Source organism: Octopus sinensis, linkage group LG1 (assembly GCF_006345805.1).
Source record: "Octopus sinensis linkage group LG1, ASM634580v1, whole genome shotgun sequence".
NCBI lineage: Eukaryota > Metazoa > Mollusca > Cephalopoda > Octopoda > Octopodidae > Octopus > Octopus sinensis.
The window spans coordinates 209,776,246-209,791,487 of record NC_042997.1 but is presented as its reverse complement, the minus strand read 5'-3'; the positions used below and the strand labels follow the sequence as shown (position 1 = coordinate 209,791,487).

General features: G+C 39.9%; 1 protein-coding gene across 2 annotated transcripts in view; it reads right to left on the bottom strand.

Moving 5' to 3' along the window:
* LOC115232531 (lysosomal-trafficking regulator) overlaps nucleotides 1-15,242 on the bottom strand; it is a 268,514-nt gene that overhangs the window by 15,444 nt on the left and 237,828 nt on the right. For both annotated transcript variants that reach the window (XM_029802457.2, XM_036509015.1), the window contains exons 38-46: nucleotides 14,690-14,835; nucleotides 13,320-13,425; nucleotides 11,732-11,793; nucleotides 10,402-10,460; nucleotides 8,621-8,773; nucleotides 6,397-6,641; nucleotides 3,770-3,836; nucleotides 2,032-2,191; nucleotides 190-330 (exon numbers count right to left, since the gene is read on the bottom strand). In XM_029802457.2, the coding sequence (XP_029658317.1) occupies nucleotides 190-330; nucleotides 2,032-2,191; nucleotides 3,770-3,836; nucleotides 6,397-6,641; nucleotides 8,621-8,773; nucleotides 10,402-10,460; nucleotides 11,732-11,793; nucleotides 13,320-13,425; nucleotides 14,690-14,835 (1,139 nt within the window). The remainder of the gene's footprint in view (nucleotides 1-189; nucleotides 331-2,031; nucleotides 2,192-3,769; nucleotides 3,837-6,396; nucleotides 6,642-8,620; nucleotides 8,774-10,401; nucleotides 10,461-11,731; nucleotides 11,794-13,319; nucleotides 13,426-14,689; nucleotides 14,836-15,242) is intronic.

The window sequence follows — 15,242 nt, the reverse complement described above, 5'->3', positions numbered from 1 at the left end:
GATGATAAATAGGTACAGAGGGTCCACCTGGGCAAAATAGGGAGCAAAAGATTCCATAGGCAAAAAAATGTTTGAGAACATCTGTTTTACACGGTTTCTTGACCTGCTAGAAATAGCAATCATACCTTCTTCAAATTATTTCTGACTGAAAAAAAAATATCACTGACCAATTGTTCAGACATTTCCTACCTTCTGAGTTTAGAAACATCTCTGGTTGGAAGAAAAACTCAGGAATGAGTTCTTTCACATCACTTATTGACTGATAACTGGATAGTTTCCACGTAACGGCCATGTTGTGAAATGTTCGGTCAGGCAGATCAAAATGGTTATCTGTAAAGGAGATAAAGTTATGGCATTAATAAACATTCTTTGATCAATCTTACACGGATACAATCAGTCATTAGTCAATGATTTGATTTACAAGTTTGTAAACTAAAAGCTATTAAGTGATTAAGTATGGATTAGCTCAGAATTAACTTCAAAACCTTCCCACAATTCACCCAAAATATTCATTCACTCTAAAGTGGAGTTGGGAGAATTTTTTTTGGTCACTCAACTGGCTAAAAATAGCAGCTAAATCTCAACATTTAAAACAAAATCGCACCTTGGACAATGTACTCTTAGACATCACAAAACAAAACTGGGTTGTCATGGTTGGAATACCTTTGATCATAAGTTCAACTTGATCACGGTTGACCAAGGGCTAAACAACAGCATCCATTCATCAACAATATATTGTTAATCAATAATTACTCCATATATTTTATATAATATTAATTAAACAGAGTTCTTACTTTATTTACATTTGATGGATATTTGTCCCCATCTACTTTGTTGTTAACACAACGTTTCGGCTGATGTACTCTCCAGCCTTCATCAGGTGTCCTGGGGAAATTTCAAACCTGGGTTCTTATTCCTAAGCTATTTTGTGATGTTATTGTTATGATTATTATTATTAGCACATTAAAAGGGCAATTCAAGCATGATCGTTGTCAGCCTCGCCTTACCGGTACATGTGTCAGTGGCACAAGAAAAACAACATTTGAGCCTGGTCGTTGCCAGGGCCACAGATTGGCTCCCATGCTTGTGGCATGTAAAAAGCACCATTCGAGTGTGATCATTGCCAGAGTCACCCTACCAGCACATGTGCCAGTGGTACCTAAAAGCACCTACTACACTCTCAGAGTGGTTGGCGTTAGGAAGGGCATCCATCCAGCTGTAGAAACTTTGCCAGATCAGATTGGAGCCTGGTGCAGCCTTCTGGCTCACCAATCCTCAGTCAAACTGTCCAACCCATGCCAGCATGGAAAGCGGACATTAAACGACGATGATGATGATGATGATGATTCAGGTCACTGCCTGGAATCGAACTCGGAGTCTTGGAGTTAGTAGCCCACGCTCTTAACCACTATGCCATATGCCCGTGGGCATATGGCGTAGTGGTTCTGACTCTCCTATTCACAATCCTTTCTTTTCCAAGTGGGGAATCCCTGTTTCTATTCTACACCAAGACCCCTATATCTGTCCCCTCTGTCCCTTAAATCTCTCAACTGGCACAAAACTACTCCCCTTAATACTGTTCTCCCCCTTTTAAATTGAGTGGGGTTTGTCTTGCAAGTTGCTTGGTGACCCTGTCAGTGCTGGTGCCACATGAAAAGTACCCAGTACACTCTGTAAAGTGGTTGGCATTAGGAAGGGCATCCAGTCACAGAAACCATGCCAAAATAAACGGGGCCTTAATACAGCTCCTGTCCTTGCAAGATCCTGTCAAACGATTTCAACAAATGATCATGGTAGTAGTGGTGGTGGTGGTGATGATGATGGTGGTGATGATGATGATGATGGTGGTGGTGGTGATGATGACGGTGGTGGTGATGATGATGACGGTGGTGGTGATGATAATCCCTTCTCCAGGAATATGTAAATAAACTCTTCCAGTCCAAAGTTAACGAGTTTAACTTATTGTGAAACAAAGACCAGAATAAGTCACAGACTTCTGAAGAAATCGTTTGGGATGGAGCAAAGACTTACCTTGGAAGTTGAGGAACATTTTGGTAAAAGGCGGCAAGCGAACTAAAAAATGCAGAACAGTTCCACTGTTTGAGTAATGGCTACCATAATGGTATGGTGCCACACGGTAGAAAGTCTCGTCATTCTTTGACAGGAATTTCTCATATTCTTGCTTTAAGTACTGAAACATAGAATTGTAAAGTGGAATTGGTAAAATCCAAAGAAATCAGTGCTGGTCTGTGTTGGGTAAAAATAAGAAATTCACAAAGTAGAATAATTAAGAGGAGAACGTTTGGTGTTTTTGATAGCTTTGGAAGAAGAGTAAGAATTTACTCTGTCTGTTTTCTATGCTGGCATGGGTTGGAGGGTTTGACTGAGGTCTGGAGAGCCGGAAGGCTGTACCAGGCTCCAGTCTGATCTGGCAAGATTTTTACAGCTAGATGCCCTTCCCTGTGCCAACTACTCCGAGAGTGTAGTGGGTGCTTTTTATGTGCCACTGGCACGGGAGTCAGTCTGGGGGTACTGGCATCGGCCATGTTCAGTTGGTGCTTTTTACATGCCACCAGCATGGGAGCCAGTCAGGCGACACTGGCATCAACTACATTTGGATGATGCATTTTACATGTCACCGGAACAGGAGCCAGTTAAGGGGGCACTGGCCACAGCTACGATTTGGGTTTTACTTGACACAACAGGTCTTCTCAAGCATATCATATTGCCCGATGCATCAGGGGTATTCTTAACAGGGCCAGACATGCATAGCTGCGATCACACTTTAGCATATATAATAATTAGTGGGGGAGCATCATAGCCATGTGTTGAAAGGAATTCTCAGAGGTTTGGATAATTCACCTTTGGAAACATGGGTGGTTCGTTCAACATCCTTAAACAATCCTTATTCAGGGACCTTTTGAGCAGGATGGGCTACTCAACCAGAAGAAAATTCTAACTGGGCCCCACCTGCAAGGTCATGTGCTGTTTATCTTGATATGAGATCATTGTGTTGCGCACATATGATTGTAATGCATGTGCCTAGTGCACCCTTATCAGACGGGTAGTCATGATGGGTATACTGGGCTTGGTATATTTTACCCCTGTGTCACTTTGATGGCATGCACTGCTCTCTCACTCAATAATAATAATATAGTGAAAATCAAGTTAATTTGTGTTTAACTGACAAAAGATGACCATCCCTAAATACAACAAAATCCATTTCAACACAAGATTTCACCTCAAGAATCTTACGTTATTTACTTTTGACGGATATTTGTCCTCATCTTGTTTGTTGTTAACACAACATTTCAGCTGATATACCCTCCAGCCTTCATCAGGTGTCCTGGGGATATTTTGAACCTGGATTCTCATTCCTAAGCTATTTTGTGATGTTATTATTATTATTATAATTATTATTATTATTATTATTATTATTCAAGTCACTGCCAGGAATCAAACTTGGAATCTTGGAGTCAGTTGCTCACGCTCTTAACCACTACGCCATATGCCTGTGGGTCCACAGGCGTAGTGGTTAAGAGCATGGGCTACTAACTCCAAGATTCCAAGCCGTGACCTAAATAATAATTATGATGATGATGATGATAACATCAAAAAATACCTTAGGAATGAGAACCCACGTTCAAAATTAACAACAAACAAGATGAGGACAAATATCTGGCAAATGTACATAATTCCTCATCTCTTAAATATAGAACTAAGAATCTTGTAAAACAAACATATAAATGTGAAAACAAAAGCTATTTACCTGATAATTTTCAATGTATTTCTTTTCCCTAGATTTGTCTTGCACAGCAATGGGTTTTGATAAGTCTCTGCAAAATGCGGGATGAAGACATTAGGAAAAAAACTGGTTGATTCAATAATAAGATATACGCAGGATGTTGTCATCAAATATGACACAGTTGTCATTGTACAGGAGTTGCCATCATACACAGACACAATTCATCATCATTTATTACAGCTGTCATCAAACATTGCACTGTTATCACCAAACTTAACATCATCATCATCATCATCATTAAAAACAACATGACATCACTGTCATTAAACATATACATTACCAATCCTGCATTGCCCTCCCCTCAAGACTAGAAATTCGAGGGGAGAAAGTCTGCTTGATTACAGTGACTCCAGTGCTTGGCTGGTTCTTTGTTTTATCAGCCCCAGAGGGATGAAAGGCCACGTTGACCTTGCAAGGATTTGAACTCAGAATGTAAAGAACCAGGACAAAAACCCACAAAGCATTCCTTCCATTGCTCTAACGAGGTTCTGCCAGCTCACCATTTTAAATAAAATTAATAATAATAATAATAATAATGATTTCTAATTTAAGCACAAGGACAGCAATTTTGAGGGGAGGATGGTTAGGGTCAATACCACTGACCCCAGTACCTGTCTGGTATTTTATTTTATCAACCCCAGGGAGATGAAGGGCCAAGTTGACCTTGGCAGGATCTAAACTCAGAGTCAGGAAAAACAGCTCTGAACATTTTGTCCAATGCACCAGTAATCTGCCAGCTCACAATCTCTCTCTATATAAAGCTGAAGTTGTCTGTGTATGGCAGGTTTGGTAGCCTTCAACTAACACTATCTCCTCAGAGACCCTGCGGCGCAAGTTGAAGAAAAAATTCAAATCGGACCATGTTAACACCAAAAATTATTTACATCAAAAAGGTGCTTTTTTTTTTCCTATGAAAATCCCTGTTTTTTACGATTTTTTGACTGCTGTGTCGCCATTTTTCGGTGTATTTCAACCAGAAAAATGTTCACTTAAAGAGAATAACAAGCTATATAATGCAAAAGTTTTACTTTTCAAAAATTCCAATTCTAAAGGGTCGAAACAAACCCAAGCAACGCCGGGCGATACTGCTAGTAGTAATAAAAATAATAATAAGTGCAGAATCTGTGGACAAAATGGTGAAACCATATGGCATATTACCAGCCAATGTACGCCACTAGCCCAGAAGAAATATAAGAGACGTCACGACAATATAGCCAGGCTTGTCCATTGGACATTTTGCAACAAGTATGGACTTGACAGAGCAAAAAAGTGGTAAGAACATAGACCTGAAGGCATCATCGAAAATAGAAATGCAAAGATCCTATGGGATTTTATGATTCAATGCGACCATGAGATAGAGAATAGGAAGCCAGACATAGTCTTAATTGAGAAAGAAAACAAACTATGCTGGATCATAGATATAGCATGCCCAGCTGACAATAAGGTATGCGATAAGGAAGAAAGAAAAGTCGAGAGATATGACATGTTAGCTTGGGAAGTTAAGCGGTTGTGGTCAATGAAAAAGGTAGCAGTAGTACCAATAATTGTTGGAGCCCTGGGAACAGTGAGTAAAAATCTCGAGAAGTATGTGGAACAAATAGGGGCTGCAATAAGGGTGGAACACTTGCAGAAAACAGCACTGCTTAGAACTGGAACTGCTCGAAAAATAGAGAGGTGTTACCTTAGTTCACTGGTAGTGAACCGTAGTACATCTCCAGCGTTAGAAGCTGTGCAAAGGCAATGATGATGATAATAATAACCCAGCTACCATCATGGTTCAAAAGGGTTGGTACAAAAGCAAAGGTAGGACACCTAAAGAAAATCAGCATTGCTTGGAACTGCAAGAAGTCTTCGCAGGGTTCTTGAAGCACGACTAGTGTAGCAGAAGTGTTTAATGCTTTTATTATGTTTGGTTGTTTAAGCTTAAATACCGAAGAATGGGCTCAGCAGAACTTTTCTTTCCATCGAGTCACATGATCCAGTGGGGCTTCCCAAACTAGTTGCATGAATTGGTCAGTTACTAACCGGCCAATCACGTGTTTACCAACAGTTTGTTTTCAACGCAGGAAAGACCACTTTGTCTCTGGGGCCTACCCAGTGTTATAAAAGCCCTTGCATTCTGCCTCATTTTGTCTTTGGCAGTAGCCATTGACCACACACCACATCTCTTTGGACCAGCGCTGATGAACCAGAAATCCAGCCTGTCACGCAGCTCTCTGCAACCGGCCTTCTCTTGTCTTCATCATTACCGCAACAGACAGCAGACCATTAGCCACCCAGCAGAACTGAAGTCATTTCAATCCTTGTTCCAGACTCACATAACCATTATTCTCTTTTGACAATCTTATTTTTATAACGAGAGGAATAAATCTTTGCTTATTCAACTTATCGTTTGAATCTTCTTTCTCCGTTACACCTGTAAAAAAGTGTCACTTTAGTCTACTGAATGTGGGCACCTGACATTTTCCGTCATACCCAGCAAAATAAGGTATCAAATAATAATAATAATAGTAATAGTAACGCCAGAATAATAATAATGATGATGATGAAGGAAAAGCAGTAGTAGTAGTAGTAATCTAAGTTGTACTTACCTGTAGAGGGATTGATTAGACAAATCTAATTCTTCGTTCTCGTAATTTCTGATAATGAATGGGAAGATGGGATATTGCATAAGGTCATTGAAGGATCGGCCAGCGATCTTGTTCAGCAGAGTCAAATACTCAAAATTTGTCATGCGTCCACTTCCCCACAGTTGCTGGATACTGGACATGTTCTCACCTTTCACCAAATTGGGAAGTTCCACGTTTTCAAGCTGCTTCATGGTTTGATTGCGTTCCTGCAAAAAAAAAATTAAATGTAGGAGTGGTAAGTAGCTTGCTTACAAACCTCATGGTTCCGGGTTCAGTCCCACTGTATGGCACCTTGGACAAGTGTCTTCTACTATAGCCTTGGGCTGACCAAAGCCTTGTGAGTGGATTTGGTAGACGGAAACTGAAAGAAGCCCATCATTTATATGTACGTGTGTGTGTGTGTGTTTGTGTGTCTGTGTTTGTCCCCCCACCATCGCTTAACAACCGATGCTGGTGTGTTTATGTTCCCATAACTTAGCGGTTCGGCAAAAAGAGACCGATAGAATAAGTACTAGGCTTACAAAGAATAAGTCCTGGGGTCGATTTGCTCGACTAAAGGCAGTGCTCCAGCATGGCCACAGTCAAATGACTGAAACAAGTAAAAGAGTAATAAAACACAGACACACACACCTCAAACCCTAAATGTCCACTTTGGGGGCAAAAAACACCTCAACATCGATTATTTGTTGCCTTTCAACTAATCCTACATAAGACAACCATTAGATTACTGGAGCCAACAAAGAGGTCACTATGTGGTCATCTAAAAAGTAAAAATTCTCTCAAATCAGACCTTGCTGTCTTAAAATATGGAGCAACACATTTGGCTGTAGGCCCAAAACAAAAGAGGGCTGCCACAAACACGACCCCACAATCTGCTGTGTCTTGTCTGTATCTCACCCATCTTTGCAGCTACAATTTCTGTTTCTCAGAACTATCGAACTATAAACAACCCCTGCCAATGTGCCCTCTCATCATTATAATGCTGTCTGACCCTACAACTGTGCCGTACATTTTTCCCAAATCCTTCCTTCATACAACTCCCACCTAGCCTATACTACATGAATTAAACATCAACCACATGAGAATCTCTCATACACAAATACAATATAGGTGTGTATAATTACATTTAACAGGGTCAGGTGCACTCGGACATGGAGAGACATACACTGCAGAAATTGTCTCAAGACAGAGAAACTCTCCTCATCCCATAATCTGGCCCAAATATTCTATTCTATTTTATTTTGTAAGTGGTCAGATTTAACCTTTCACACCTACCCTTCAATGCCATTCTAAATATAAACAATCACACCATTAAAATCTTGAAGTTACAAGATAATGCATGATTAATTCAAAACAATGTGAATAAAAAGCAATATTTTTGACGGAGTAATTTGAGTGCTAAAGTGTTGTAGACAACAAGTAAAAGACACAGTGTTGAGGTATGAGTGATGTCATTTGACCATGGGACAGATGCATTTCTGTATCATTGCATATTGTCAGCTACAGATCCCAAGTTGTAATTCATAGCCATTAATAGCTTGTTTCTATATTAGAACAGCAAATGATGCATTTGCTGGTGTGTGCAGAGCTTTGCCAAGCTGGAATTAAGTAGAGGAGCACGAAGCAGTGTTGAATGAGACATAGGTGTGTACAATAAGATTTAACATGTTTATGCACACTCAAACATGAAAAGATATATGATACAGGAATTGTCTCCAGAGAGAAAAATTCTCCTTACGGACACTGCATGTGAAAACAACACACCATTGGTCTATGAATGATGTCTCAAACCATTGCCAACTGGGGATACCGAGTCATAGTTCATGGCTTCTTAAACCTTGCTCTATAAAACAACAAATGATATATTTGCTGTTGTATGGAAAGCTTTGTTGATTTGGAATCCATCAATTAGACATACACTAACACACATAACCACCTAACCAAGTTCTATACAAATATTTAGGCGATGTGCCTGAGGTGGAGGCCCAGACTGTGCTCAAAAATAAAAAGGTTTCTCCACAGCTTAAATTTGAAATACAGACAAGACATCAATAGCAGGATGTGTTAAAACCTTGACCCTTCCATTTTACTGAAGAAGAGTGGGGGGGGTGCCAAAACATCTTCTGACCATCAGCAAAGCTAACCAAAGTCAAATAAAAACAATTGGGACAATATAAGGACTTACCTCTGTAGAATTGAATGCCAGTAAACAGGTTTTGCCATTTGTTAAAAAGATTTCGAGGCCAACGTCTTTTAGTTGGTACCAACGTGGAAGAAATTCTTTGATATCCATCTGTGGCCACGTCATGGAAAGTTGATCTTTGTTGCCAAGCAACACCTGTTAGAGATTATCAAGAATTCATAATTAGTTTTAAATCATAATTAGTCTAAAAAAGTTATCTTAATTTCCCCATAACCATAATCACCATCATCATCATAGTTTAACGTCCGTTTTCCATGCTGGCATGGGTTGGACGGTTCGACCAGGGTCTGGGAAGCCAGAAGACTGCACCAGGCTCCAGTCTGATCTGGTAGTGTTTCTACAACTGGATGCCCTTCCTAATGCCAACATATCCTACACATAAAATGGAATTACTAGTTTATAGAATTACCAAAGAGGCAGAACAACCAACAAAGCTTTTAACTTTCAACCCTTTAAATATTTATAGACTGATGTTCCAGCCATGACCAACATACCTTATTTTCAGGAATATCATATCCAAGACTGAACTGTGCAATATAGTCCTTCATTTTTAAGACAACCCCGTAATCTACTTTAAAGACTGTGTTACAATCTATGTTACAATTTGTAACAGCATCCCTGTTACAAATACTGTTGCACAGTTTCTTGGCCAATGCAATGTCCTTTTAAAAGCTGGTTTGGCTGCATGGTTCAAAAGCTTGTCTTGCAATCATGTGGTTTGGAGTTCAGTTCCAGGGTGTGGCACCCTGGGAAAATGTCTTCTATTACAACCCTTGACCAAACAATACCTTTTCAGTGAATTTGGTAGACGGAAACTGTGTGGAAGCCCATTGTGTGTGTATATGTGCCTGTCTTGTGTTTGTTCCCCCCACCATCACCACTTGACAACTGGTGTTGGTGTGTTTACATCCCTATATCAGCGAAAGACAGGCTTAAAAAGGAAATAAGTACAGGTGTCAATTTACTTGATAAAACCCCTTCAAGGCAGTGCCCCAGCATGGCCACAGTCCAATGACTGAAACAAGTTAAAGATCAAAAGATAAAACCCAATTAATAATCCTTTGTTATATTCCATTCTTTGACCTTTGACTTGTTTCAGTCATTAGACTGCGACCATGCTGGGGCACCACCTAGAAGAACTTTTAGTCAAACGAATTAGTACCCCAGTAGTACTTATTTACGTCTTTTTTCTTTGTCCTTATTCTGTTGGTCTTTTTTGCCAAAACTGCAATATCATGGGGACATAAACACACCAACACCAATCATCAAGCGTTGGGGAGGTGGGGGACAAACACAGACAAAAACACATACACACACATACACATATATATATATATATATATATACGACATGCTTCTTTCAGTTTCTATCTACCAAATTCACTCACAAGGCTTTGATCAGCCTGAGGTTATAGTAGAAGACACTTGCCCAAGGTGCCACACAGTGGGACTGAACCCAGAATCACATGGGAAGCATGTGGTGTTATTACATATGTTGAGGGTGGCAAGCTGGCAGAATTATTAGGCAAAATACTTAACGGAATTTCATCCGTCTTTAGGTTCTGAGTTCAAATTCTGTCAAGGTCGATTTGCCTTTCGTCATTTGGGGCTGATAAATTAAGCACCAGTGATACACTGGGGCAGGGGAATAGTCGATTACAGTTGCCTCTCCCAAAACTAACTGACTGGTTCCCTCCCTCAAAATTAATCGTTGCCGTGGTGGAAGAAAGTGAGTAAGGAGGGAGAGTAGGGGATTGTTCTTACCTGAGTATAATTCATGTCAGATACAGCCACATCAGCCACGAAGTAGACATTTCGTTCACCTGAAAATGATACAACAGGAAATATGTTAGTATACCATACGTGTGTGTGCGTGAGTGAGTGTACTATCATCATCATTTAAAGTCTGTTTTCCATTCTGGTATGGGTTGGACGGCTTGACCAGAGCTGACCAACCAGAGAATTGCACCAAGCTCCAGGCTGTTTCGGCTTGGTTTCTACAGCTGGATGCCCTTCCTAACACCAACCAATTTACAGAATGTGCCAGGTGCTTTTTATGTGGCACCAGCAAGGGTGCTGGCACATGGCACCAGCACAGGTGTTTTTATGTGGCACCAGCACAGGGCTCTTGTGGGTCAATCCCCTTCAGCAGGGAGAGCTGCATCAACAATTCTGCTGTGGACGATGGGTTTTCTTGAATACAACAAGGCACCCGGTATCTTGGCCCTTCATCCTCTCGAATGATTACACATGTGCATATTGGTGTTTAGCCCTGGGTCTGTTCGGTCAAAAAAACCCATTCCAGCAGTGAATGTCTGTCTCTTTTAGGTTATCTCGGAACAAAATTATATTGAATGTGTCCGTCTCTTTTGCAAAATGATAAGTGTAGTTTGACACAGATTTGGCTGCTATTTCTTCCAGGCTGAGCAACCATACAGAGATTTTCTCTTGTTAGGTCTCTTAGGTGTTTGTATGTGTATGTATGAGAGTGGTTGCATAGTGTGTGTGTGTGTGTGAATACACAGTAATACAGGGTAACTACACAGAAACAGCATGCACTAATCTCATGAACACCATGTTAAGAGCTCGTTAACCCTAATTAAGTGACAGTTAATTGCATGGTGCAGCTGCACACACGACAGCTGCAGTTTTGGAGTTTAGCATTTATTTAGATATTCGACCCTAAATATTATCTTGTTTAGCCCCAGATTCACCTTGATCAAAATGACCAATGGTCAAAGGGGCACCAGATGTGACCAGCCTGTCTTTCAGTATATCAGAGACTATATTGATTGTCTAATGTATCCATTTTATTTAAAAACTATAACATGATTTGACAGGGATTTGGCTGCTATTTTGAGCAAATTGAACAAACACATAGAGGCTCCCTTGCTCTCTTTCCTGGCACAGTGCTTTACTGGGTTGTCTTTGCCAGTCCTTCACGTCTGGCAATATGCTAGAACACCTTAATTTACATCTGTAGAACTCATTCAAATGTTCTGTTCAGTCATCAGTCAAACTGACAACGTTTGACTGATGACTGAAGAGAAGAGCTGTGACAATGCTGAATAATGATGGAAGGAAATCACTTTACCTATCAGTAACTCTCCTTTACTTTCAGATGACGGGGACACGGTCGTACAACCACAGGTGAACCTAAGACAAAGAAAGAAGAGCAAACATTTACTTCAAACAATATAAAACATCAGTGTCTGTCTGTCTGTCTGTCTGTTAAGAAGCCTGCTTCCCAACCACATGGTTCTGGGTTCAGTCCCACTGCATGGCAAGCTTGGACAGGCGTCTGTCACTAAAACCTTCTGAATAGATTTGGTAGACGGAAACTGGAAGAAGCCTGTCGTGTGTGTGTGTGTGTGTCAGTGTGTTTACATCTCCATAACTTAGCAGTTCAGCAAAAGGGACCAATAGCATAAGTACTGGTGTTGATTCATTCAACTAAAAATTCTTCAAGCCAAAGCCCCAGCATGGCCACGGTCTAATGACTGGAACAAGTAAAAAAAAAATTAACCCTTAAAGTCCCCATCTTTTAGAGATCAATATTGTCTCCCATTCCGAATATACATGTGTAGCAAGATGTAATTTGAAAAGTCCACCTCTTACATAGACATATAAGTGTTAACCTTTCTATATACTATGCTGGATACATTGGGTGTTCGTCTGGTATGTTGAACTTTGTTCATTTTTATGTGTCGTGATTATGCCTGCACTGATGATTAAAAAGTGCATTTTGTGCACTAATTATGAAATCATATGGTTTGCAGTTGAATCTGTTTTTAAGAGACAATTTCCAAGTTGCATTCCTTTGCTGTCCGTATACTGTATATTTATTATGGTAGTTTTGACTTTAAGAGTCCTTCATAGCATGAGGCATTTACATGTAGTAATGCCCTTAATATAATAAAAGAAAATATATGTGGCCCAAAAGTAGGGTTACAGTTAAATTTCTTTTAAAATATTTTATTACATTTAAATTTCTATCTTACAATTAACTAAATTAGCATAGAATAATGGTTTCATATTTGTTTATAATTAAGATCTACTCTGGTTGAATAACTGTAAACCTACTTTTGAGCCGGCCTGTATATAAAATAGATGATAATCTATAGCAGGTCTTCACCTCAATTTGAACCACTTCACTTAGATTTCCAGTTAAGCCTTACAGCCTAATAATATTACCATAAAACGTATGAATGGCCCTGGGGGAACAGAACACCTACATAAATGTTTACAAACAAATCAACATTGGCTGGCTTGTATCAGTGAATGGCAACACGCATTAAAAAAGTTATGCAGGCTTCCTACCAAATTATATTTCAAAGGTTCTAGAAAGTTTTGCCCACAGTTGTAAAAAGTTGGTAGTCTGAACTCACAGAACCCAGTCACTTTGTTCTATGAGATGTATTCTCATCGCCTTCCACTTGCTCTTACATAACATAAACTGTATACAATATTTGGCAAAGGTAAATCACGCTTGCACTTTAAGGTCGACAGCCATACAGACATCAGTCTATCAAATTATCTGCTTAATTCTCTACTGTTTTTACAGTAATAATGGACATATTTTAACATAACAGATTGAACAGTGAGGTGACGTGTGTGCACCAGTGGTGAATGATTTGTTATTAATCTGTGGATTTCTTAGAAATTTGGGGTTCAATACTTACTGGATCTTCTCGCTAGTGTAGAGTCGGTACATCAAGGCAGCAGAATCTGATGTTTGGTGATCATCTTCAAACAGAAAGAGCAATGGTGGATCAACTTTTTCAGCCGCTGAAAAGGAAAAAAATGTACAGGGTAACATTAAAATTAAGAAATATTCCTACATCAATCAGTCTAGATTCTGGTACATTTACTGAGAGAGTCATCACAACTTCAACATCTACAATGCAAACTTCTCATATCACTGAATTGTTAATATCTTCAAGGAATGGTTGATAACTTATCAAACAACATCCCTAATTTCATCATCATTGTTTAATGTCTGTTTTCCATACTGGCATGGGTTGGACGGTTCGACTGGTGTCTGGAAAGCCAGGAGGTTACACCAGGCTCCAATCTGATCTGGCTCTGGCAGTGTTTCTACAGCTGGATGCTCTTGCTAATGCCAACCACTCCGAGAATGTAGTGGGTGCTTTTTTACATTCCACCAGCACAGGTGCCATAGGGAGCTGGCATCAACCATGATTAGATGGCGCTTTTTACATGCCACTGGCATAGAAGCCAGTCAAGGCGGTGACGTTCGGGTGGTGCTTTTTACGTGCCACCAGCACAGGAGTCACAACTACAATTTCCATTTGATTGTGATTTGATTTCATTTTGATGTTGATGTACTTGACTCAATAGGTCTCCTCAAGCACAGCATGTCACCCTACAATCGAAGGTACTTTTGAGTTGGCTGGTTATGCAACACTGGTGTAGGTTACAGCTGTGGACTCACTTTATTTGCTGGGTCTTCTCAGTCACAGAATACCTCCAGAGGTCTCGGTTCTTCGTCATTGCCTCTGCGAGGCCCAACATTCGAAGGTCATTTTTCACCACCTCATCCATGTCTTCCTGGGTCTCCTACTCAGAATCTTTTCAAGTGTTTATTGACTCCTTGGATAACCTTGTGGTCAATATTGACCACATAGGGCAGCAAGCTGGCAGAATCGTTAGCACACTGGGCAAAATGCTTAGTGGTATTTCATCTGTCTTTACGTTCTGAGTTCAAATTCCACTGAGGTCGACTTTGTCTTTCATCTTTTTGGGGTTGATTAAATAAGTACCAGTTACACACTGGGGTTAATGTAATCAACTTAATCCCTTTGTCTGTCCTTGTTTGTCCTCTCTATGTTTAGCCCCCTGTGGGCAATAAAGAAATAAATATTGACCACTTTGCCAACTCTTGATGTACAGTTCACTGATGAGGTCAGAATAACAGAAACCTCCCATGAGTTTTCTCCCATCTTTTCCAAAATAGTTTTATATCCATCACTAACAGCGTTCCCCTCATCCTAATTCCCTAATCACACAGCCAAGATTTAATTATACTTACTTAACTTATCCCAAAATTTGGGGCTGATATATCTTTCGGAAATACCCAAGTGGCATCTTTGCATTCTCTTTCGTATTCGACAAGGTCCTTCTGTTGGATCTAGCTGCCATGATCGAGGATATGACTGGGGGCAAAACCATATGGCCCTGAGAAAGAAGAAAATAAAAAGATAATAGGGGCTGTTAGAGGGATGAACTAAATGGGAATGGATGTTGACTAATTAAAAGACACAATAAATGGAAGACAAGAAATAATTTAAAAGATAACGATACAAATTATAAATCTCAAAGATGGTAGCAATATTGTTTCCTGCTGAAAAATCCAAAAATACCAAAGGAATTTTCAACCCAACTTTAAGAGAGAGTGCCAAAAACCTATGTGATATCAGAGTAAATGATGTGTGAGATGTGTTAAATAACAGATATGATGCGATAGCATGTGAAACAATATGTAATGAGGAAAAGAGCAGCACTTCTGACCATTTCTAGGTATTTTGAAACAGGTGACAAAGACATCCTCAAACTGGAGGCTTTCTTGAAGAGTGGACTTTGCA